Source organism: Pan troglodytes, chromosome 20 (genome assembly GCF_028858775.2).
Source record: "Pan troglodytes isolate AG18354 chromosome 20, NHGRI_mPanTro3-v2.0_pri, whole genome shotgun sequence".
Taxonomy (NCBI): domain Eukaryota; kingdom Metazoa; phylum Chordata; class Mammalia; order Primates; family Hominidae; genus Pan; species Pan troglodytes.
Genome location: NC_072418.2, coordinates 39,952,676 through 39,976,656, shown reverse-complemented (window position 1 = coordinate 39,976,656; position 23,981 = coordinate 39,952,676). Strand labels below are relative to the sequence as shown.

General features: G+C 39.3%; 1 protein-coding gene across 19 annotated transcripts in view; it reads left to right on the top strand.

Annotated features, from left to right (window-relative positions):
• Nucleotides 1-23,139, top strand: part of ZNF567 (zinc finger protein 567) — a 54,626-nt gene extending 31,487 nt beyond the window's left edge. For 18 of the 19 annotated variants that reach the window (XM_063801553.1, XM_024351262.3, XM_024351254.3 and 15 more), the window contains 3 exons: nt 14,044-14,170; nt 14,439-14,525; nt 20,768-23,139. In XM_063801553.1, the coding sequence (XP_063657623.1) occupies nt 14,128-14,170; nt 14,439-14,525; nt 20,768-22,488 (1,851 nt within the window). In that variant the 5' untranslated portion in view covers nt 14,044-14,127 and the 3' untranslated portion in view covers nt 22,489-23,139. Of the gene's footprint in view, nt 1-5,296; nt 5,383-14,043; nt 14,171-14,438; nt 14,526-20,767 lie in introns of those variants that run through there. The other variant, XM_054673377.2, reaches the window with a different exon arrangement.
• The last annotated feature ends 842 nt before the right edge of the window (nt 23,140-23,981 follow it).

Here is a 23,981-nt window from a genome sequence, read left to right as displayed (position 1 = left end):
GAATAGTGCCGCAGTAAACATACGTGTGCATGTGTCTTTATAGCAGCATGATTTATAGTCCTTTGGGTATATACCCAGTAATGGGATGGCTGGGTCAAATGGTATTTCTAGTTCTAGATCCCTGAGGAATCGCCACACTGACTTCCACAATGGTTGAACTAGTTTACAGTCCCACCAACAGTGTAAAAGTGTTCCTGTTTCTCCACATCCTCTCCAGCACCTGTTGTTTCCTGAGTTTTTAATGATTGCCATTCTAACTGGTGTGAGATGGTATCTCATTGTGGTTTTGATTTGCATTTCTCTGATGGCCAGTGATGATGAGCATTTTTTCATGTGTCTTTTGGCTGCATAAATGTCTTCTTTTGAGAAGTGTCTGTTCATATCCTTTGCCCACTTTTTGATGGGGTTGTTTGTTTTTTTCTTGTAAGTTTGTTTGAGTTCATTATAGATTCTGGATATTAGCCCTTTGTCAGATGAGTAGGTTGCAAAAATTTTCTACCATTTTGTAGGTTGCCTGTTCACTCTGATGGTAGTTTCTTTTGCTGTGCAGAAGCTCTTTAGTTTAATTAGATCCCATTTTCAATTTTGGCTTTTGTTGCCATTGCTTTTGGTGTTTGAGACATGAAGTCCTTGCCCATGCCTATGTCCTGAATGGTATTGCCTAGGTTTTCTTCTAGGGTTTTTATGGTTTTAGGTCTAACGTTTAAGTCTTTAATCCATCTTGAATTAATTTTTGTATAAGGTGTAAGGAAGGGATCCAGTTTCAGCTTTCTACATATGGCTAGCCAGTTTTCCCAGCACCATTTATTAAATAGGGAATCCTTTCCCCATTGCTTGTTTTTCTCAGGTTTGTCAAAGCTCAGATAGTTGTAGATAAGTGGCGTTATTTCTGAGGGCTCTGTTCTGTTCCATTGATCTATATCTCTGTTTTGGTACCAGTACCGTGCTGTTTTAGTTACTGTAGCATTGTAGTATAGTTTGAAGTCAGGTAGCGTGATGCCTCCAGCTTTGTTCTTTCGGATTAGGATTGACTTGGCGATGCGGGCTCTTTTTTGGTTCCATATGAACTTTAAAGTAGTTTTTTCCAATTCTGTGAAGAAAGTCATTGGTAGCTTGATGGGGATGGCATTGAATCTATAAATTACCTTGGGCAGTATGGCCATTTTCACGATATTGATTCTTCCTACCCATGAGCATGGAATGTTCTTCCATTTGTTTGTATCCTCTTTTATTTCATTGAGCAGTGGTTTGTAGTTACTCCTTGAAGAGGTCCTTCACATCCCTTGTAAGTTGGATTCCTAAGTATTTTATTCTCTTTGAAGCAGTTGTGAATGGGCGTTCACTCATGATTTGGCTCTCTGTTTGTCTGTTATTGGTGTATAAGAATGCTTGTGATTTTTGTACATTGATTTTGTATCCTGAGACTTAGCTGAAGTTGCTTATCAGCTTAAGGAGATTTTGGGCTGAGACAATGGGGTTTTCTAGATATACAATCGTGTTGTCTGCAAACAGGGACAATTTGACTTCCTCTTTTCCTAATTGAATACCCTTTATTTCCTTCTCCTGCCTAATTGCCCTGGCCAGAACTTCCAACACTATGTTGAATAGGAGTGGTGAGAGAGGGCATCCCTGTCTTGTGCCAGTTTTCAAAGCGAGTGCTTCCAGTTTTTGCCCATTCAGTATGATATTGGCTGTGGGTTTGTCATAGATAGCTCTTATTATTTTGAGATACGTCCCATCAATACCTAATTTATTGAGAGTTTTTAGCATGAAGGGCTGTTGAATTTTGTCAAAGGCCTTTTCTGCATCTATTGAGATAATCATGTGGTTTTTGCCTTTGGTTCTGTTTATATGCTGGATTACATTTATTGATTTGTGTATATTGAACCAGCCTTGCATCCCAGGGATGAAGCCCACTTGATCATGGTGGATAAACTTTTTGATGTGCTGCTGGATTCGGTTTGCCAGTATTTTATTGAGGATTTTTGCATCAATGTTCATCAAGGATATTGGTCTAAAATTCTCTTTTTTGGTTGTGTCTCTGCCCGGCTTTGGTATCAGGATGATGCTGGCCTCATTAAATGAGTTAGGGAGGATTCCCTCTTTTTCTATTGATTGGAATAGTTTCAGAAGGAATGGTACCAGTTCCTCCTTGTACCTCTGGTAGAATTCGGCTGTGAATCCATCTGGTCCTGGACTCTTTTTGATTGGTAAGCTATTGATTATTGCCACAATTTCAGATCCTGTTATTGGTCTATTCAGAGATTCAACTTCTTCCTGGTTTAGTCTTGGAAGAGTGTATGTGTCGAGGAATTTATCCATTTCTTCTAGATTTTCTAGTTTATGTGCGTAGAGGTGTTTGTAGTATTCTCTGATGGTGGTTTGTATTTCTATGGGATCGGTGGTGATATCCCATTCATCATCTTTTATTGCGTCTATTTGATTCTTCTCTCTTTTTTTCTTTATTAGTCTTGCTAGCGGTCTATCAATTTTGTTGATCCTTTCAAAAAACCAGCTCCTGGATTCATTAATTTTTTGAAGGGTTTTTTTTGGTCTCTATTTCCTTCAGTTCTGCTCTGATTTTAGTTATTTCTTGCCTTCTGCTAGCTTTTGAATGTGTTTGCTCTTGCTTCTCTAGTTCTTTTAATTGTGATGTTAGGGTGTCAATTTTGGATCTTTCCTGCTTTCTCTTGTGGGCATTTAGTGCTATAAATTTCCCTCTACACACTGCTTTGAATGTGTCCCAGAGATTCTGGTATGTTGTGTTTTTGTTCTCATTGGTTTCAAAGAACATCTTGATTTCTGCCTTCATTTCATTATGTACCCAGTAGTCATTCAGGAGCAGGTTGTTCAGTTTCCATGTAGTTGAGCGGTTTTGAGTGAGTTTCTTAATCTTGAGTTCTAGTTTGATTGTACTGTGGTCTGAGAGACAGTTTGTTATAATTTCTGTTCTTTTACATTTGCTGAGGAGAGCTTTACTTCCAACTATGTGGTCAATTTTGGAATAGGTGTGGTGTGGTGCTGAAAAAAATGTATATTCTGTTGATTTGGGGTGGAGAGTTCTGTAGATGTCTATTAGGTCCGCTTGGTGCAGAGCTGAGTTCAATTCCTGGGTATCCTTGTTAATTTTCTGTCTCGTTGATCTGTCTAATGTTGACAGTGGGGTGTTAAAGTCTCCCATTATTATTGTGTGGGAGTCTAAGTCTCTTTGTAGGTCACTCAGGACTTGCTTTATGCATCTGGGTGCTCCTGTATTGGGTGCATATATATTTAGGATAGTTAGCTCTTCTTGTTGAATTGATCCCTTTACCATTATGTAATGGCCTTCTTTGTCTATTTTGATCTTTGTTGGTTTAAAGTCTGTTTTATCAGAGACTAGGATTGCAACCCCTGCCTTTTTTTGTTTTCCATTTGGTTGGTAGATCTTCCTCCATCCTTTTATTTTGAGCCTATGTGTGTCTCTGCACGTGAGATGGGTTTCCTGAATACAGCACACTGATGGGTCTTGACTCTTTATCCAATTTGCCAGTCTGTGTCTTTTAATTGGAGCATTTAGTCCATTTACATTTAAGGTTAATATTGTTATGTGTGAATTTGATCCTGTCATTATGATGATAGCTGGTTATTTTGCTCGTTAGTTGATGCAGTTTCTTCCTAGTCTTGATGGTCTTTACGTTTTGGCATGATTTTGCAGCGGCTGGTACTGGTTGTTCCTTTCCACGTTTAGTGCTTCCTTCAGGAGCTCTTTTAGGGCAGGCCTGGTGGTGACAAAAATCTCTCAGCATTTGCTTGTCTGTAAAGTATTTTATTTCTCCTTCACTTATGAAGCTTAGTTTGGCTGGATATGAAATTCTGGGTTGAAAATTCTTTTCTTTAAGAATGTTGAATATTGGCCCCCACTGTCTTCTGGCTTGTAGAGTTTCTGGCGAGAGATCCGCTGTTAGTCTGATGGGCTTCCCTTTGTGGGTAACCCGACCTTTCTCTCTGGCTGCCCTTAACATTTTTTCCTTCATTTCAACTTTGGTGAATCTGACAATTATGTGTCTTGGAGTTGCTGTTCTCGAGGAGTATCTTTGTGGCATTCTCTGTATTTCCTGAATCTGAATGTTGGCCTGCCTTGCTAGATTGGGGAAGTTCTCCTGGATAATATCCTGCAGAGTGTTTTCCAACTTGGTTCCATTCTCCCTGTCACTTTCAGGTACACCAATCAGACGTAGATTTGGTCTTTTCAAATAGTCCCATATTTCTTGGAGGCTTTGTTCATTTCTTTTTATTCTTTTTTCTCTAAACTTCCCTTCTCGCTTCATTTCATTCATTTGATCTTCCATCACTGATACCCTTTCTTCCAGTTGATCGCATCGGCTCCTGAGGCTTCTGCATTCTTCACGTAGTTCTTGAGCCTTGGCTTTCAGCTCCATCAGCTCCTTTAAGCACTTCTCTGTATTGGTTATTCTAGTTATACATTCGTCTAAATTTTTTTCAAAGTTTTCAACTTCTTTGCCTTTGGTTTGAATTTCTTCCTGTAGCTCGGAGTAGTTTGATCGTCTGAAGCCTTCTTCTCTCAACTCGTCAAAGTCATTCTCCGTCCAGCTTTGTTCTGTTGCTGATGAGGAACTGTGTTCCTTTGGAGGAGGAGAGGTGCTCTGCTTTTTAGAGTTTCCAGTTTTTCTGCTCTGTTTTTTCCCCATCTTTGTGGTTTTATCTACTTTTGGTCTTTGATGATGGTGATGTACAGATGGGTTTTTGGTGTGGATGTCCTTTCTGTTTGTTAGTTTTCCTTCTAACAGACAGGACCCTCAGCTGCAGGTCTGTTGGAGTTTGCTAGAGGTCCACTCCAGACCTTGTTTGCCTGGGTATCAGCAGCAGTGTTTGCAGAACCGTGGATTTTCGTGATCCGCGAATGCTGCTGTCTGATCGGTCCTCTGGAAGTTTTGTCTCAGAGGAGTACCCGGCCGTGTGAGGTGTCAGTCTGCCCCTACTGGGGGGGGGGGTGCCTCCCAGTTAGGCTGCTCGGGGGTCAGGGGTCAGGGACCCAATTGAGGAGGCAGTCTGCCCGTTCTCAGATCTCCAGCTGCATGCTGGGAGAACCACTGCTCTCTTCAAAGCTGTCAGACAGGGACATTTAAGTCTGCAGAGGTTACTGCTGTCTTTTTGTTTGTCTGTGCCCTGCCCCCAGAGGTGGAGCCTACCAAGGCAGGCAGGTCTCCTTGAGCTGTGGTGGGCTCCACCCAGTTCGAGCTTCCCGGCTGCTTTGTTTACCTAAGTGAGCCTGGACAATGGAGGGCACGCCTACCCCAGCCTCGCTGCCGCCTTGCAGTTTGATCTCAGACTGCTGTGCTAGCAATCAGCGAGACTCCGTGGGCGTAGGACCCTCCGAGCCAGGTGCGGAATATAATCTCCTGGTGCCCCGTTTCCTAAGCCCATCAGAAAAGCGCAGTATTCGGGTGGGAGTGACCCGATTTTCCAGGTGCCATCTGTCACCCCTTTCCTTGACCAGGAAAGGGAACATCCTGACCCCTTGCGCTTCCCGAGTGAGGCAATGCCTCGCCCTGCTTCGTCTCATGCATGGTGCGCTGCACCCAGTCCTGCGCCCACTGTCTGGCATTCCCTAGTGAGATGAACCCGGTACCTCAGATGGAAATGCAGAAATCACCTGTCTTCTGCGTCGCTCACGCTGGGAGCTGTAGACCAGAGCTGTTCCTATTTGGCCTGGAATTTCTTTTTAAATGATTGAAGACATTCCAGTTTGCTGATAGTTTTTATCATGAATGAGTGTTAAATTTTCTCAAAAGTTTTCCTGGGCCAGGTGTGGTGGCTCATGCCTGTAATCTCAGCACTTTGGGAGGCCAGGGCAGGTGAATCACTTGAGCCAGGAGTTCAAGACTGGCCTGGGCAACATACAAAAATACAAAAAAAATTATCTGGATGTGGTGGGTGCCTGTAATCCTACTTGCTCAGGAGGCTGAGACAGGAGAATCGCTTGAACCCAGGAGGCAGAGGTTGCAGTGAGCCACGATGGTGCCACTGCACTCCAGCCTGGGCAACAAAGAGTAAAACTCCGTCTCAAAACAAAACAAAAAACAAAAAAAGTGTTTCTTCATCTATTGGTTTTTCACATTATATGGCTTTTTTCTTTTTTTAATATTACTATAATGAATTATGTTGATTGATTTTTGAAAAATTTAGTTGTCCTGGGATAAACTCCACTTGGTCATGATATAATACTTTTGTATATATTGTTTTATATATTAAATATGACGAATTTGCTAATATGTTGTTACTGATTTTTCTTGTCTGTGGTTCATAATGGATCTAATGTATAGTTTTTCTGTTTGATGTCAGGGTAATGCTATCTCATAAATGAATTGGGTTGTATTCTCTCCTCTTATTATTTTCTGAAAGAATTTATATAGAATTGGTATTATTTCTTAAACGTTTGTTAGAATTCACTGTGAAGCCATCTATCTGACTTGGAGATTTCTTTGTGGAAAGATGTTTAACCAGTAGTTCAATTTTGGTAATAGAATGAAGACTGTTCAGGTTGTCAGTTTTTCTTTTAATTCAATGAGCTTTTGTAGTTTGTGACTGTCTAGGAATTTGTTCAGTTCATCTAAGTTGTAAAACGTATTGGCATAAAGTTGTTGCTGTTTTTATCCTTTTGATGTTTGTATAATCTGTAACAATACCCCTTTTTTATTCTTGTTATTGATGATTTGTATCTCCCCATTTTTCCCCTGGTTCTTTGGCTACAGGTATATCAATGTAGTTGATCTTTTCAAAGTACCATAGCAGCTTTTAGTTTCATTGATTTCTTCTAGTATTTTTGTTTCCTCATTTCTCCTCTTTTATTTTGTATTTCCTTTCCCTCTCATGACTTTGGGTATAATTAGCTCTTCTTTTCCAATTCTTACATAGATGGAAGTGTACATTGAGTTAAGACATTTCTTTTTTTCTAATAGAAGCTTTAAATGCTATAAATTTCTCTGTAAGCACTATTTAAAGGGTTCCCAAGTTTTGACATGTTGCATTTTCTTATTCAGTTGAAAATATTTTCTAATTTTCTCATGTTTGTTTTTTACTCATTGGTTATTTAGAAATGTGTTTAATTTCCAAATATTTGGGGATTTTCCAAATAGCTTCCTGTAACTGGTTCTAGTTTAATTCTGTTGCAGTCAGAGCAGAGTCTATATGATGTCTTCCTAAATTTATGGAGACTTCTTTTATAGCACAGAGTACAGTTTAATTTGGTCAGTGTTCTCTGTGCCCTTGTAAAGAATGCATATTCTGATGTCATTGGGTGTACCCTGTAAATATCAGTGAGATTAAATTGGTTGATTGTGTTGAAAGTTTTCTGTATTCTTATTGTTCTTCAGTCTGTTAAAGCAATGACTGAAGGAAGAAAGTTGAAATCTTCTATTATAACTAAGCTTTGTTTTTAGATGCATTTATATTTAGGATTGTTGTATCCTCTCATGAATTCACCCTGCCCTATTATTATGAAATGCTTCAATTAATCCATGATAATATTCTAAATAATATTGTCCTGAAATCTATGTTGGTTAATATTTTTATAGCCATTCTAACTATCTTATGATTGTATGGTGTCTTTGTTCTTTGTGCTGCTATAACAGAATGCCTGAACCTGGATAATTTATGAAGAACAAAAATAAATTTTCTCACAATTCTGGAGGCTGGGAGGTCCAAGATAAAGATTCAGGCAGGTTTGGGTGTCTGGTGAGGTCTGTTCTCTGCTTCCAAGATGGCACCTTGAGGCCATGTCCTCACATGGCAAAAGTACAAGCCAGCCACATGCTACATGAAGCCCCTTTTACAAAGGCCTTAATCCCATTCACAAAGGGAGAAATCTTAATGACTGGCCTAATCACGTATTAAAGGCCCTACTTCGTAATACTATCACATTGGCAACACCTGAATGTTGTTTGGTTTTTGTTTCGAGATAGGGCCTCGCTTTGTAGCCCAGGCTGGATTTCAGTGGCACAATCATGGCTCACTTCAGCCTCAACATCCTGGGCTCACGCGATCCTCTCACGTCAGCCTCCTGAGTAGCTGATACTACAGGCATGTGACACCATGCCAGCTAATTTTTCTATTTTTTATAGAGACACAATTTCACCATGTTGCCTAGGCTGGTCTTGAGCTTTTGGGTTCAAGCAATCCGCCTGCCTTGGCCTCCCAAAGTGCTAGGATTACAGGTGTGAGCCACTGTGCCTGGCCTACACCTGAATTTTAGAGGGGACACATTCAAACTATAGTATATGATATACCTGATTTCCATCCTTTTTACTGTTGGTTTTTTTTTGTTTGTTTTTGTTTTGTTTTTTGAGACAGGATCTTGTTCTGTCACCCAGACTGGAGTGCAGTGGTGCAATCAACCTCCCAGGATCCAGCAATCCTCCCACTGTAGCCACCTGAGTAGCTAGGACTACAGGCATGTGCCACCTCATCTGGCTGATTTTTAAATTTTTTATAGAGGTGGGGTCTCACTATGTTGCCTAGGCTGGTCTTGAACTCCTGGGTCCAAGTGATCTTCCTGCCTGGCCTCCCAAAGTGCTGGGATTATAGGTGTGAGCCACTGCACCTTGCCCATCCTTTATACTTTTATTTACCTATGTTTTAACGTTTATAGTTAATCTGGTACAGCTAGTAGATGGTTTGGTTTTTCTTTTTTCCTCCAATCTGATACTCTTATCTTTTAATTGGAGTTTTTAGTCCATTCAATGTAATTATCAATATAGTTGAATTTAAATATGCCATCTTCCTATTTTTTCCAATTATGTTTTCTTTTTTTTAGATTGAGAATTTTTTTATGATTTCATTTGTTTCTGTATTATTTATTCACTTATTAGAAGTACTTCTTTATTTTCTTGTTTGTTTTGTTTTTTAGTGGTTGCTCTAGGCCAGAGGTTGGCAAACCATTGCATTTGAGCTAAGTCAGGCATGATGCCTGGTTTTGTAGAGTTTTATTGGAACTCAGCCAACTGTGAAAGCATTTTGCATAGTTTATATTGCTTTCTTTCTCTTCAAGTTCACTGATCTTTTCTTTCTTCAATGTGTAATCTGTTGTTACTACCACCCGTTGTATTTTTCATGTCATGTATTTTTCTTCTCTAGAACTTTTCTTTGATCCTTTTTATATCTTCCATTTCTCTCATGTTTATCTTTTTTTCTACATTCTTGAGCTTATGGAGTACGTTTATAATCCTGTTTTGTTGTTGTTGTTGTTGAAACGGAGTTTTACTCTTGTCGCTCAGGCTAGAGTGCAATGGTGTGATCTCAGCTCACTGCAACCTCTACCTTCCGGGTTTAAGTGATTCTCCTGCCTCAGCCTCCCGAGTAGCTGGGATTACAGGCACCTGCCACCATGCCCGGCTAATTTTTGTATGTTTAGTGGAGATTGGGATTTCACCATTTTGTCCAGGCTGGTCTCGAACTCCTGACCTCAGGTGATCCGCCTGCCTAGACCTCCCAAAGTGCTGGGATTACAGGCGTGAGCCATTGCGCCCGGCCTATAATAATCCTGTTTTAACATCCTTGTTTTTCGTTTGTTTGTTTGAGACTCTGTTGCCCAGGCTGGAGTGCAGTGGTACAATCAGAGCTCACTGCAGCCTCTAACTCCTGGGCTCAAGCGATCCCCCCACCTCAGTCTCCAGTGTAGCTGGGACCACAGGTGTGTGCCACCACACCTAGCTAATTTTTAAATTTTTTGTAGAGACAGGGTTTTGCTATGTTGCCCAGGCTGGTCTCCTGGGCTCAAGTGATCTTTCTGCCTCAGCTTCCCAGAGTTCTGGAATTACTGGCATGAGCCACTGTGCCCAGCCCATCTTGTTTGTTAAATCCATCACCTCTGTCATTTCTGGGTCTGTTTCTTTTAATCATTTTTTTTTCCCTCATGAATATTAGTCCTATTTTGCATGCTTGGAAATTTTTTACTTGAATTTTAAATTGCTGAATGCTGGATTTTGTTATGTTACATTAAAGAATTAAGTTACTTCAGTCCATTTTGATCCTTTTGAGGCTTGCTTTTAAGTTTTTGTTAGTGTAGGTCAAGAGCAGCATTTTGGTCTACGGCTAATTTAGTCCGATTCCTGGAGCTACATTAACACATTATTTTCACCCAAAATTCATAGTTTACATTAGGGTTCACTATTGATATTGATAATGTGGGTTTTGACAAATATATAATGGCACATATTCACCATTATATTATCTTACAAAATGGTTTCACTGCCCTAAAAATCCTCTTTGCTCTGCCTATTTATCCCTCCCTCCCTGCTACCCCCTGGAAACCACTGATCTTTGTACTCTCTCCAAAATGTTGCCTTTTGCAGAATGCCATTTGGTTAGAATCTGGAAGACTATATACCATGTAGCCTTTTCAGAGTGGCTTCATTCACTTCGTAATATGCATTTAAATTCCTCCTAACCCGTTCTTGCTTATCTGTTCCTACGTTCTGTTGTATTTTGTGTCAGTCACATACGTTTTAATGATTCATTTCATTCCTCTGTTAGCTTTTTAGTTATGCGTTTGCATTTTTTGTGTGATTGCCCTAGGATTACAGTATGGATCTTCAACTTACCAGGATTTTCTTAAGGTTAATATTAAATTAGTTATGGTAAAAATATATCAATCTTGCCACATTATAGTTTCATTTATTAATGCCTGTCTTTTACTTTTTTGTTTGCCATGTATATGATATTTATGTTTGCAATAAGTGGTATTAGAAGGGTCTATAGTCCACAGGCCAAAGTCCAGCCTGTTTCCTATTTTGTACAGATTGTGAGCTAAGAATTGTCTTTGCATTTGAAATGTTTGAAAACATTTACAAGAAAAAATATTCCTGACACACTAAAACTTCATGAAATTTAAATGTTAGTGTCCATAACTAAGTTTTATTGAAACACCTTTGCTCATTTATTTACATATTATCTATGGTTGCTTTCATGCTAAAATAGCAGAAGACATTCCCTGACTGCTGCTTGAAACAGTCATATCTCATAAAGAAGAAAGGAAATGAATATTTATACTCTTACAATTTTTCTTATTTTCTTCATACCTTCCTAAAGACCTTAGTGTTATTTTTACCTTAAGCCTGAAGAATTTCCTTTAGGCCCCACCACCCCTTCCCCTTCCCCCACTCCAGAGATGGAGATCTCACTTTGTTGCCCAGGCTGATCTCAAACTCCTGGCTTCAAGCAGTCTTCCTGCCTCAGCCCCACAAAGTGCTCGGATTACAGAAGTAAGCCACCACGCCCAGCCTATTAGCATTTTTGATGGTGCAGTCCTGCTGGTGATGTTGCCCAGGCTGATCTCAAACTCCTAGCTTCAAGCAGTCTTCCTGCCTCAGCCCTCCAAAGTGCCCAGATTACAGAAGTAAGCCACCACACCCAGCCTATTAGTATTTTTGATGGTGCATTCCTGCTGGTGATGAATTCTCTAGGTTTTATCTGAAAATATCTTTATGTTGCCTTCATTTTGAATATATAGTTTTGCTGCATGTAGAATTCTTGGCTGTGTAGCAGTTTAATTAGGATTTGGCTAAGTGTGGTTTTCTTTGGTGTTTATCCTTTTAGGGTTAATTAAACTCTTTGAATATGTAAATTAAAAGTTCTTGCCAAGTTTGGAGTTAGGCCATTATTTCCATAAAATTTATTTATGCCCTTTTCTTTTTCTCTCCCCATTCTGGGACTCTAATTATATCCATGTTGGATTTCTGAATATGACCTAAGGATCTTTGTGAGTCTGTTCATTTTTCATGATTCTTTTTTCTTTCTGTTCAGATTACTTACTTTCTCTTGATTGATTTACACAGATACTGATTCTCTATTTCTGCGCTCCTATCGAGCTTCTCTAGTTAATTTTTTATTTCAGTTATTTCTTTGAATACATTTAGAACAGCTACTTTGAAGACTTTTTTTTTTTTTTTTTTGGCAAAATCCAACATCAGGGCCCACTAGGAGTTAGTTTCTGTGATTGTCTTTTTGTGACTACAGGTTTTATTCCCCCCACTCCTTTTTGTTTTGTTTTGTTTGCATGTTTAGTAATTTTTGCTAGAAAACTGGACATCATAAATAGTATTGTAATCTGAATTCTGTTATATCTGTTATGTTCTTCTGAGAATTATTATTATTTTTAGTAGGCAATTAGCTTGCTTGTAATCAAACATCAAACTTTGTCTTCCTGCTCAGTGTAAAGCAGCTGATATATCCTCTTAGTTCTTCAAGCTTCTAGCTGCTGCCTTTTACCCTAACCTCCTGAAAGCAGATAGGTTCTCTCTTGTGTTCATCTGCTTTTCTCTCAATCAAGGAATTGGTGAGTCTTTAGATTTGGGGGCTTACGTCCTGCATTTCTCTTTTTCAAGTTTTACCCTCTACACTTCCTGCTGCTTTGTCAGTCCAAGCTCTGACACCTTAATCCCGTAAGCCTTAAGTTTTATTCTTCTTGGGCTATGAGCAGGTTGTGGAATACCATCAGTCAAGAAGCAGAAGCCTTAGAATCTTACTAGGTGCACTTTTATTTTTCAAGATTCTTTTCTGTTGTATTTCTGCCTGCTTTTTGGTAAGCCCTCGGTGATCTCTCCAACACATGCATATTTTATCAACCAGGAGTTTGGCAGAGTTTATGCTCAGATTTTCATTTTCATCCTTTCTGTAGTTCCCTCGCTTCCAGAATTAACCTAAATTTCCAGCTCTCACTTTGTGTGTGTGTGTGTGTGTGTGTGTGTGTGTGAGACACAGTCTCTCTCTGTCACCCAGACTGGAGTGCAGTGGCACAATCTCGGCTCACTACAACTTCCATCTCCCGGGTTCAAGCGATTGTACTGCCTCAGCCTCCCAAGTAGCTAGGATTACAGGCACCCACCACCACACCCAGCTAATTTTTGTATTTTTAGTAGAGACAGGGTCTTGCCATGTTAGCTGGGCTGGTTTTGACCTCCTGACCTCAGATGAGCCACCATGCCCAGCCTCAAGCTCTCGTTTCTGTCCTCCCGTCACCTTTGAGGAAGTAAGTGGTGGTTTTATGCCATGAGAGCTGTGGGGTTTCAGGTACCGTGATGCAAAAACAGCCACAAAATTAGTACATTGCAGTTGCTATCCTTCAAGGATAAGCTCTTTTCCAGTTTCTGCCTGTTTTGGTTGCTTTCCAGTGCTATTAGTTGTTTATTGTATGGCATGTGCACATTTTATAATTATTATCTGAGGGAAAGTTTCCCTGACTGTTTTACTCTGTTATTGCTGCATGCTGAAAAATCTCACCATGCACATACAATTTTCCTCCTTAGTGAAGCCTGAGAAATTGTTCTACCTTTGTGATACATGCTGTATCTTGTACATACTTCTTTATTGTACCTGTGACACCTTCTTGCAGGTTTGTGTTTACTTACATTTTCTTGCAAGTATGTGTTACATGCCTCTGGTAACTTCTGAGCATAAACAGTGTTTGTCTTGGCACTTCCATAAATAAATACAGTTTTTGGCATTAAGTGGCTTCACAGTAAATATTCTTAGAATGTGTTATTTAAAAACTAACTGATGGATATTTTTACCTTGATTTTTGTTTTCCCTACAATATAAATCATAAAACAGGGAAAATTGTAGTCTTTCTATATTAGGATTCGTATGACTGCCACAAGGAAGCAGGGTCAAAAGTAGTTCCCAATATCTAGTCCACCTGTTCTTTTTCTTTCTTTTTTTTTTTTTTTTTTGACAGAGTCCTGCTCTGTCGCCCAGGCTGGAGTGCAGTGGCATGATCTGGGCTCACTGCATCCTCCGCCTCCTGGTTTCAAGCTATTCTCCTGCCTCAGCCTCCCATGTAACTGGGATTACAGGCGCACACCACTATGCCCAGCTAATTTTTTGTATTTTTAGTAGACATGGGGTTTCACCATCTTGGCCAGGGTGGTTTTTAACTCATGACCTCAAGTGATCCACCTACCTCAGCCCCCCAAAGTGCTGGGATTACAGGCGTGAGCCACTGTACCTGGCCAAGTCCACCTGTTCTGATTACAGTTCCATCCATTCTAGGGATCAGTGTCTTTCAATGATGTGACTGTGGACTTCACTCAGGAGGAGTGGCAGCACCTGGATCATGCTCAGAAGACTCTATATATGGATGTGATGTTGGAAAACTATTGCCACCTCATCTCTGTGGGTAAGAAAAATCCTCTTTGAAACTTTAGTAGCATGCACTTCCTCTCAAAGTGCCTAATTGTGTATAATCTTGAATTTCAGGAATAAGAGGTGATGAATTCCTTTTGGTTAGCAGAATGAATGATTGTGTCTTCACTTGCCCAGTGCAAGGTGCTACCTATATTGTTACACAAATGGGTGTCTTAATTTGCAGTACTGAACATGCCCCCTTCCTCATTTTTCAATGGTATTATAGCCCAATCAACTTAAGTCTTTTTTTCACTTTTCAGGGTGTCACATGACCAAACCTGATGTGATCCTCAAGTTGGAACGAGGAGAAGAGCCATGGACATCATTTGCAGGTCATACCTGCTTGGGTGAGTTTCTGGCTCCTAGGCAAACACAGTCTAGCAGAATGTAAATTTAAAAGGGTCAGGTGGGGGTGATACCTTTGAAATGTTTCAGGAGTATCTTTTTTTAAAGGCTCTTGACCTCTGAAAACCTTCATGCCTATAAAACTCAAAACCAGACTTTTAGGCTAGGTATGGTGGCTCATGCCTATAATCTGACAATTTGGGAGGCCAAGGTGAGAGGATCACTTGAGGCCACGAGTTCAGAGCCAGCCTGGACAGCATAGTAAGACCCCATCACTACAAAAAGATAAAAATAAAAAATTAGCCAAGGTTGGGTGTGGTGGCTCACACCTTTCATCCCAGCACTTTGGGAGGCCAAGATGGGCAGATCCCTTGAGCCCAGGAGTTTGCAACCAGCCTGGGAATCATGGCAAAACCCCATCTTTACAAAAAAAAATACAAAAGTTAGCTGGGCATGGTGGTGTGCACCTTTAGTCCCAGCTACTCAGGAAGCTAAGGTGGGAGGATCACTTGAGCCCAGGAAGTCAAGTCTGTGGTCAGCTGTGATTGCACCGCTCCAACCTGGGAGACAGAGCAAGAGCCTGTCTCAAAAAAAAAAAAGCCAGGAATGATGGCATACACCTGTGGTTCCAGCTACTCAGAAGGCTGAGGTAGGAGAATCACTTGAGCCCAAGGATTCAAGGTTACAGTGAGCTAGGATTATACCACTACACACCAGCCTGGGCTACAGAGCCAAGACCCTGTCTCAAAAACAAAAACAGAACCAGACTTTTAAATATCACTCTCTCCGGCTGGGCACGGTGGCTCACACCTGTAATCCTAGCACTTCGGGAGGCTGAGGCGGGCAGATCACCTGAGGTCAGGAGTTTGAAACCAACCTGGCCAACATAATGAAACCCTGTCTCTACTAAAAATACAAAAATTAGCTGGGTGTGGTGGCACATGCCTGTAATCCCAGCGACTCAGGAGGCTGAGGCCGGAGAATTGCTTAAACCCGGTAGGCGGAGGTTCCAGTGAGCCAAGATCGTGCCATTGCACTCCAGCCTGGGCAACAGAGCAAGACTCCATTTCAAAAAAAATAATAATACATATATATATCACTCTCCCCAAATACATTCTTTCCTAGTTTGCTTCATATTATCAAAAACAAATGCCACTCTGAATGTACCATAAGCCATCTTTCTTTTAGATCTTTTTTATTAGCTCGTGTATCTTTTTCCAGCCTTCTCAGTCCTTATCTTGCCATTGTGATAAGTTTCGTCAGGAAAGGTTTATTTATTTATTTATTTATTTATTGGTTGTTTTTTGTTTTTGTTTTTGAGATGGAGTCTTACTCTGTCGCCCAGGCTGGAATGCAGTGATGTCATCTTGGCTCACTGCAACCTCCGCCTCCCAGGTTCAAATGATTCTCCTGCCTCAGCCTCCTAAGTAGCTGGGATTACAGGTGCGCACCAACAGGCCTGGCTAACTTTTTTGTATTTTTAGTAGAGATGGGGTTTCACCATGTTGGCCAGGCTGGTCTCAAACTCCTGACCTTGTGATCTGCCCACCTCGGCCTCCCAAAGTGCTGGGATTACAGGCTTGAGCCACTGCACCTGGCACCATTGTAATAGATTTCTTTCAGGCTTTCTTCAGCCTGTCTTTAAAAAGAGAAAATTATTGGTTAGTGGTCCTCTCCTTACTTACTTAACATTTCCTTTCCTTCATACCACCTTGGCTTTGTTTTCTGTGCTAAGCTCCCCTTCTCACTACAAATTTAGCTATTAATTTTAGAACTCACTTAACACAACCCAGGTTGATAAAGTCAAAGTTGCCATTTTCTTCCATAAAACCTTTGTGGTTCATTTTACATGGCTTTTCATCATTCCTGCAATCAATCCTTTGTTTAAGTGAAATAACACTAATTCTTATCCTAATTCCTTGAATGCTTATTTACAACTTGGCCTGTTTTCTTTACCACTGTGGCCATATCACCTGAAAAATGCTTGGCATATAATAGTCATAACAGATTTTATTTTTTTAAATAAATGTTTATTGTTTCACTTAACACTCGGTCTCATTTCTCTCATATGCCCTCACATGATCTACCTTTCAATTATAATGATTCCATGCATTCTCAGACTGATGTTGTTTATTTTATGTAGATGGCACTGACGTCAACATACAAAGCACATTTCTCCTACCTTCACTCCAGTTCATCAGGCGTACTACAGTCTGTCATCTCACCTATTTTCTGACAATGTGTCAGAAATGAAAATCACTGGCTTTCTCAGCGCTTAAATTTTTTCCCACTATTTATTTATTTATTTATTTATTATTTTTGAGATGGAGTCCTGCTGTGCCACCCAGGCTGGAGTGCAGTGGTTCAGTCTCGGCTCACTGCAAACTCCACCTCCTGGGTTCAAGTGATTCTCCTGCCTCAGCCTCTGGAGTTGCTGGGATTACAGGTGCCCACCACCATGCCTGGCTAATTTGTGTATTTTTAGTAGAGATGGGGTTTCACCATGTTGGCCAGGCTGCTCTCGACCTCCTGACCTCAGGTGATCCACCTGCCTCGGCCTCCCAAAGTGCTCAGATTACAGGCATGAGCCACCGTGCCCAGCCTCCCATTATTTAACTCAAAATAATAATAATAATTATTATTATTATTATATTTTATATTATATAATATATAATATATATTATATATATTATATTATTAATATTATATTATATTACATATATAATATAATATATATATTATATTATATATTATATATATAATATAATATAATATATAATATATATTATATTATAATATATAATAATAATATATTATATTATTATTATTTAATTCAAAATAATAATAATAAGAATTATTATTATTATTATTATTAGAGATGGAGTTTCGTTCTTGTTGCCCAGGCTGGAGTGCAATGGCGCGATCTCGACTCACCGCAACCTCTGGCTCCCAGGTTCAAGCAATTCTTCTGCCTCAGCCTCCTGGTTAGCTGGGATTACAGGCATGAGCCACCACACCCAGCTAATTTTGTATTTTTAGTAGAGATGGGGCTTCTCCATGTTGGTCAGGCTGGTCTTGAACTCCTGACCTCAGGCGATCTGCCCGTGTCAGCCTCCCAAAGTGCTGGGATTACAGGCCTGAGCCACCGTGCCCAATCCCTTCAAATTTATTTTGTTTCTACTACAAAGTCAACTTGATTTTTCTGTCTCTCTTATCATTTCTTATGGATCTCTTCACAATTTGTAATATGTTTATCAGCTTGTGAAATATATTGACATCCTCCCATATTCTGATTTCTCACTGACGTCATACAAAATGACAACTATTACCATTTGTCTTTGTGCTAAGTTTTGTCTGGATTCATTCAATGTATATTGTTACTTTCCTCACAAAATATACCATCAGTTTTTCCCTATTTTTTATCATTTATTCTATGAAATGGAAATTTCTCTTCTTTCAGGAACTGTCACAATAAGCCCTCATCTGGTCTTTTCAACTTTCTCTTGGAGAAAATTCTTGATAATTTCCACTTGATCTAGTCTCCTAATTGTTGTTCATGAATGTAGGGTTTGTCATCACATAGATACTTTTCATTGTGTTGTGTTCTCCCTTTATACTATATCTTTTAAGTCTCAAGATTTCTCTGTGAAATCTTCCTTGATTACTGCACATCATATCTACCTTCCTTTTTTTCTGAATTCCTGTCCTAACTACTGACTATAACACAAACATGCACAACTCTTGAATAGTCATATAATTTCATTCCTAATTGTTTTTGCTTAAGGATTTTTAAGGATGCTTAAGGATCTTTCCCTCAAAAATAAGATCCCTTTTGAATCTTCATTTCTTTGAAGGAATCAAACATTCTTAAGGATTCTTTTCCTCAAAGATAAGATCCCTTTTGAACCTTCATTACTGTGGTATTAACATGTTAGGTATTCAGTAGTTACTGTGTTAATTGCTTATGGAGCTATGTAAGGGAGATATCTTTTCATCCATTCAGAAAGCATATACTAGCAAGTTCCTTTTAGATATACCTACTCATGCTGTGTCCCTACAGATTGTGCTTGAAGTGGTTGCATTCTGCCAGACACCACATAACTATGATTATGCAGTGATCGTGTAAAATTTTTTTTTTTTAAGATGGAGTCTCGTTCTGTCGTCCAGGCTGGAGTGCAGTGGCGCAATCTCGGCTCACTGTAAACTCCGCCTTCCGGGTTCAAGTAATGCTCCTGACTCAGCCTCTGGAGTAGCTGGGAGTACAGGTGCATGCCACCATGCCCGGCCAGATTTTTTTGTATTTTTAGTAGGGACAGTTTTACCATGTTGGCCAGGCTGGTCTGGAACTCCTGACCTCAGGTGATCCTCCCGCTTCGGCTTGCCAAAGTGCTGGGATTACAGGCATGAGCAACCGTGCCCAGCCCAAAAGAGTTTAAAGATCACCAATAAAGTATTTATTTCTATGAAGAAGGATCACTATCAAGTCTGCATTTTTCATGAAATATTTATGTCAAAGTGTAAGGTTGTTAAAAGATTTGTTAACAAAGTTTTCCTAGGCAATAATTATATTGAAAATTTTAAAGAAATAGAGCTTAAAATGGTAGGGGAAATATATGAAGGGTTTATGAGATCATGGAATGGTATGATTTCTTTGAAGATTCTCTAAAGATAAATAGAAATAAACCTGCAAGGCAAGCTAATTAATTAAAAGAATGTGTGCACAAGTGTGTTATTAGGAATAAGTAAGGTATATATAGGGCAGTAAGTATCAGGCCTGACTGAGGCAAAAACTACCTGTTATAAACAGGTGAGATCTGTCAGGTATGTGGACAACCCTGAAAACTTGTGAGAATATAAAAAATGAATCTAGACAATATAGTTTTGTTTACAGGAGAAATTCCTTGTATATGTTAGAATTGAAGTTCTTGGACTCAATGAAGAAATAGATTTTTGAGCATAGCTTTAACATTGCTTCATCAGATATAGATGATTGCAAGGTAAGTAAAGTTAGAAATAGCTATACTTTTATAAGAGAAATGAAGGTTAAAGTTACTCTGATTTAGGACCAGATTGTTCAATCTACCATTTGAAATTTGTATTCTGATCTACCATATGAAAAACTGGAATAAAGGAATGTTACTGCATTGGGGAAGGATGTAAGCCAGTCTTAAACCTGGAAAAGTGAGTCAGTAACTGAAAAGAGGACTAGGCATGAGAGCTTTGTTATTGAACAATTCTGAAAGAAGTGATTTAGCAGCAGTCTGAATATAGCAATTGAATATATTCTGATCTTTTTTAAAGTTGCTATCAGAAGTATTTTCCTAATTTTCCATTCATAAGAGAAAATAATACATAATTATGTAGAGGATTAGAGCATAGACTGTAGAAAATGAATTGATAATTTAAAAGCTAAATTAATCAATGTTGACTACATAGAAAGAGGAGGTGGGTTGAACAGCTGGAAGTGTTTTACCACAGTCATCTAGGGATGTGTGTATAAAAGTATTGGTGATCGGCTGGGCACAGTGGCTCATACCTGTAATCCCAGCATTTTGGGAGGCCAAGGTGGGCAGATCATGAGGTCAGGAGTTCGAGACCAACCTGGCCAGCATGGTGAAACCCCGTCTCTACTAAAAATACAAAAAATTAGCTAGGCGTGGTGGCACGTGCCTGTAATCCCAGCTATTCAGGAGGCTGAGGCAGGAGAATCGCTTGAACCCAGGAGGCAGAGGTTGCAGTGAGCCGAGATCACGCCAGTGCACTCCAGCCTGGGTGACAAAGCGAGACTTTGTCTCAAAAAATAATAATAATAATAATTATAGGTGATCTGTGTCCTCCAGAAGTAATCTTTCCTCTAGTATTTTCGCTAAACAAAGATTTCTGCTAATTTTTCTTGTCCATCCTACTTATATTTTAATGCTTTTGATAGGTTCACTTCATTTTTTCTGAACACTTATCTAACCATCAACCCCCTTCTACCATTCTTTGACTTCTTGGTTGGTTTCACTTTCTCTAAGAAGTTCTAGTGCAAAATGCAAAAGGTATTAATGTTGATTGTTTACATCTTCATCCTTTTCCACTCTGAAGCAGTTTTTGTTTAGGTTCCCCTCCCTGCACCCCTGCCAGGCCAGTGGTCATTTGTTCTGAGTCTCTTTTTGCGCCATGTGCTAGACCCTAGTAAAATTTCTTTGCATAGGAAATGTGTGAAGATTCACAAATTGTTATCAATTATATTCTTTTCTAGAAGAAAACTGGAAAGCTGAAGACTTTTTAGTGAAATTCAAGGAACACCAAGAGAAGTATTCTAGATCAGTTGTAAGCATCAACCACAAAAAACTGGTGAAGGAGAAGAGTAAAATATATGAAAAGACATTTACTCTAGGCAAAAACCCTGTGAATTCAAAAAATCTACCTCCTGAATATGATACTCATGGAAGGATTTTGAAAAATGTTTCAGAATTAATCATCAGTAATCTAAATCCTGCAAGAAAGAGACTTAGTGAGTATAATGGATATGGGAAATCACTCCTGAGTACTAAACAAGAGACTACTCATCCTGAAGTCAAATCCCATAATCAAAGTGCCAGAGCTTTCAGTCATAATGAAGTTCTTATGCAGTATCAGAAAATGGAAACTCCAGCACAGTCATTTGGATATAATGACTGTGAGAAATCATTCCTTAAAAGGGGAGGCCTGATTACACATAGTAGACCTTACAAAGGAGAAAACCCATCTGTGTATAATAAAAAAAGAAGAGCAACCAATATTGAAAAAAAACATACATGCAATGAATGTGGGAAATCTTTCTGCAGGAAATCAGTATTGATTCTGCATCAGGGAATTCACTCAGAAGAAAAACCCTATCAATGTCATCAATGTGGAAATGCATTTAGAAGGAAATCATATCTCATTGATCATCAGAGAACTCACACAGGAGAGAAACCCTTTGTTTGCAATGAATGTGGTAAGTCCTTCCGCCTAAAGACAGCCCTCACTGATCATCAGAGAACACACACAGGGGAGAAATCGTATGAATGTCTGCAATGTAGGAATGCCTTCAGATTGAAGTCACACCTCATTCGTCATCAGAGAACTCACACGGGAGAGAAACCATATGAGTGTAATGACTGTGGGAAGTCCTTCCGCCAGAAGACAACACTCTCTCTACATCAGAGAATCCATACAGGTGAGAAACCCTATATTTGTAAAGAATGTGGGAAGTCCTTTCACCAGAAGGCAAATCTTACTGTACATCAGAGAACTCATACAGGGGAAAAGCCCTATATTTGTAATGAATGTGGGAAATCCTTCTCCCAGAAGACAACCCTTGCTCTTCATGAGAAAACTCATAATGAGGAGAAACCCTATATTTGTAGTGAATGTGGAAAGTCCTTCCGCCAGAAGACAACCCTTGTAGCACATCAGAGAACACATACAGGGGAGAAATCTTATGAATGTCCTCACTGTGGGAAGGCCTTTAGAATGAAGTCATACCTCATTGATCATCACCGAACTCACACAGGAGAGAAACCATATGAATGTAATGAATGTGGTAAATCATTCAGTCAAAAGACAAATCTCAATCTACATCAGAGAATTCATACAGGGGAGAAACCCTATATTTGTAATGAATGTGGGAAGTCCTTTCGCCAGAAAGCAACCCTCACTGTACATCAGAAAATACATACCGGCCAGAAATCCTATGAATGTCCTCAGTGTGGGAAAGCCTTTAGCAGGAAGTCATATCTCATTCATCATCAAAGAACTCATACGGGAGAGAAACCATATAAATGTAGTGAATGTGGAAAGTGCTTCCGCCAGAAGACAAATCTTATTGTACATCAGAGAACTCACACAGGTGAGAAACCCTATGTTTGTAATGAGTGTGGTAAGTCTTTCAGTTATAAGAGAAACCTCATTGTCCATCAAAGAACTCACAAGGGAGAAAACATTGAAATGCAATAAATGATGTGGTTTCTTATATGAATTCTTTACAAGCTGTTGTAAACATTTAGTTTTAAGAAGAAAAGCATGCTGAAACATGTTAATGTAATTTTAAATCACAAGTCTAATAATTAAAGTACCATATGGAATAACTGTCTACTGTTTACTAGCATATAAAATAAGTATGATCATTATTATTGAACTCTATCAGCTATGAAGCTAAATTTTAAAGTCAACTGCTCTTCCTACGGACTCAAATAGTTTATTTTTTAAAAATACTTATATAATACATGCAGAGACAAGATACACAATGATTATAAGCATTAATCTCCATAAGAGAAAATATTTATGAACTATATTTCTCATTGCACTCTGTAATAAAAAGCAGTTAGTTGTTACTTACCCAAGAGTTACCACTTCCGTAGCCTATAACATCAAAACATAGTTTTTGCATGTTTTCAATTTTATAAATATATATTTTATCAGACATCATGAATTATTTTGTGTCTTGCTTATTTCAATTTTTTAAGATCTGTACATTATTGCATGTGGCAGTAGTGTATTTTCATTTTGCATACTATTCCATTTTAAGAATATATTGCTGTTTATCCTATTGATGGATATTTGTATTTTTTATACTTTTGTGTAATAATAAAAATACTGCTGTAAGTATTCTTGTTTATGTCATGTGTGTGTTTGCGTGTATGTATTTCTGTTGAATTTATACCTGGGACTGGACTTATTCATTCCAAGAGTATATATGAGGTTTTTTTGGTCATTCAGACTGGAGAATTTCTACTAAAAAGAAATCTTGCGGCTTTATAATTGTGAGAAGGCTATTAATAAATCATGGACATGTGAATGCAGTATATGTAGAAGGCCTTTAGCTGTCTCTCAATGCTTAAATGCAAAACAAGCAAATTCGTATTGGAGGGAAATCTTGTAGTTGTCATGATTTTAGGGGTACTTTAGCCATAGCTTATTACACCTTATTTAATATCAAGGAATTAGAATTCATACAAGAGAAAGGGACATTGAGAAGGGAAATAGGTGAGGAAAATTTGAGAGTACCAGAGTCTTTTTTTTTTTTTTTGAGACAGAGTCTCGCTCTGTTGCCCAGGCTGGAGTGCAGTGGAGCGATCTCGGCTCACTGCAACCTCTGCCTCCTGGGTTCAAATGCTTCTCCTGCCTCAGCCTTCTGAGTAGCTGGGATTACAGGCATGTGCCACCATGCCCAGCTAATTTTTGTATTTTTAGTAGAGACGGGGTTTCACCACGTTGGTCAGACTGGTCTCAAACTCCTGACTTCATGATCCGCCTGCCTCGGCCTCCCAAAGTGCTGGGATTACAGGGTGACCCACCACGCCTGGCTACAACATAAGCCTTTTATACCATAATCTATGTTATAAGAAATGTAAGTCTCTGAAAATCCCAAATAAGTGACTAGAGAGATTTTGATGTTTGAGGATTGGAAATCTGTGAAGACAGTGACTTCCACGGTATCCTTTTGGCGA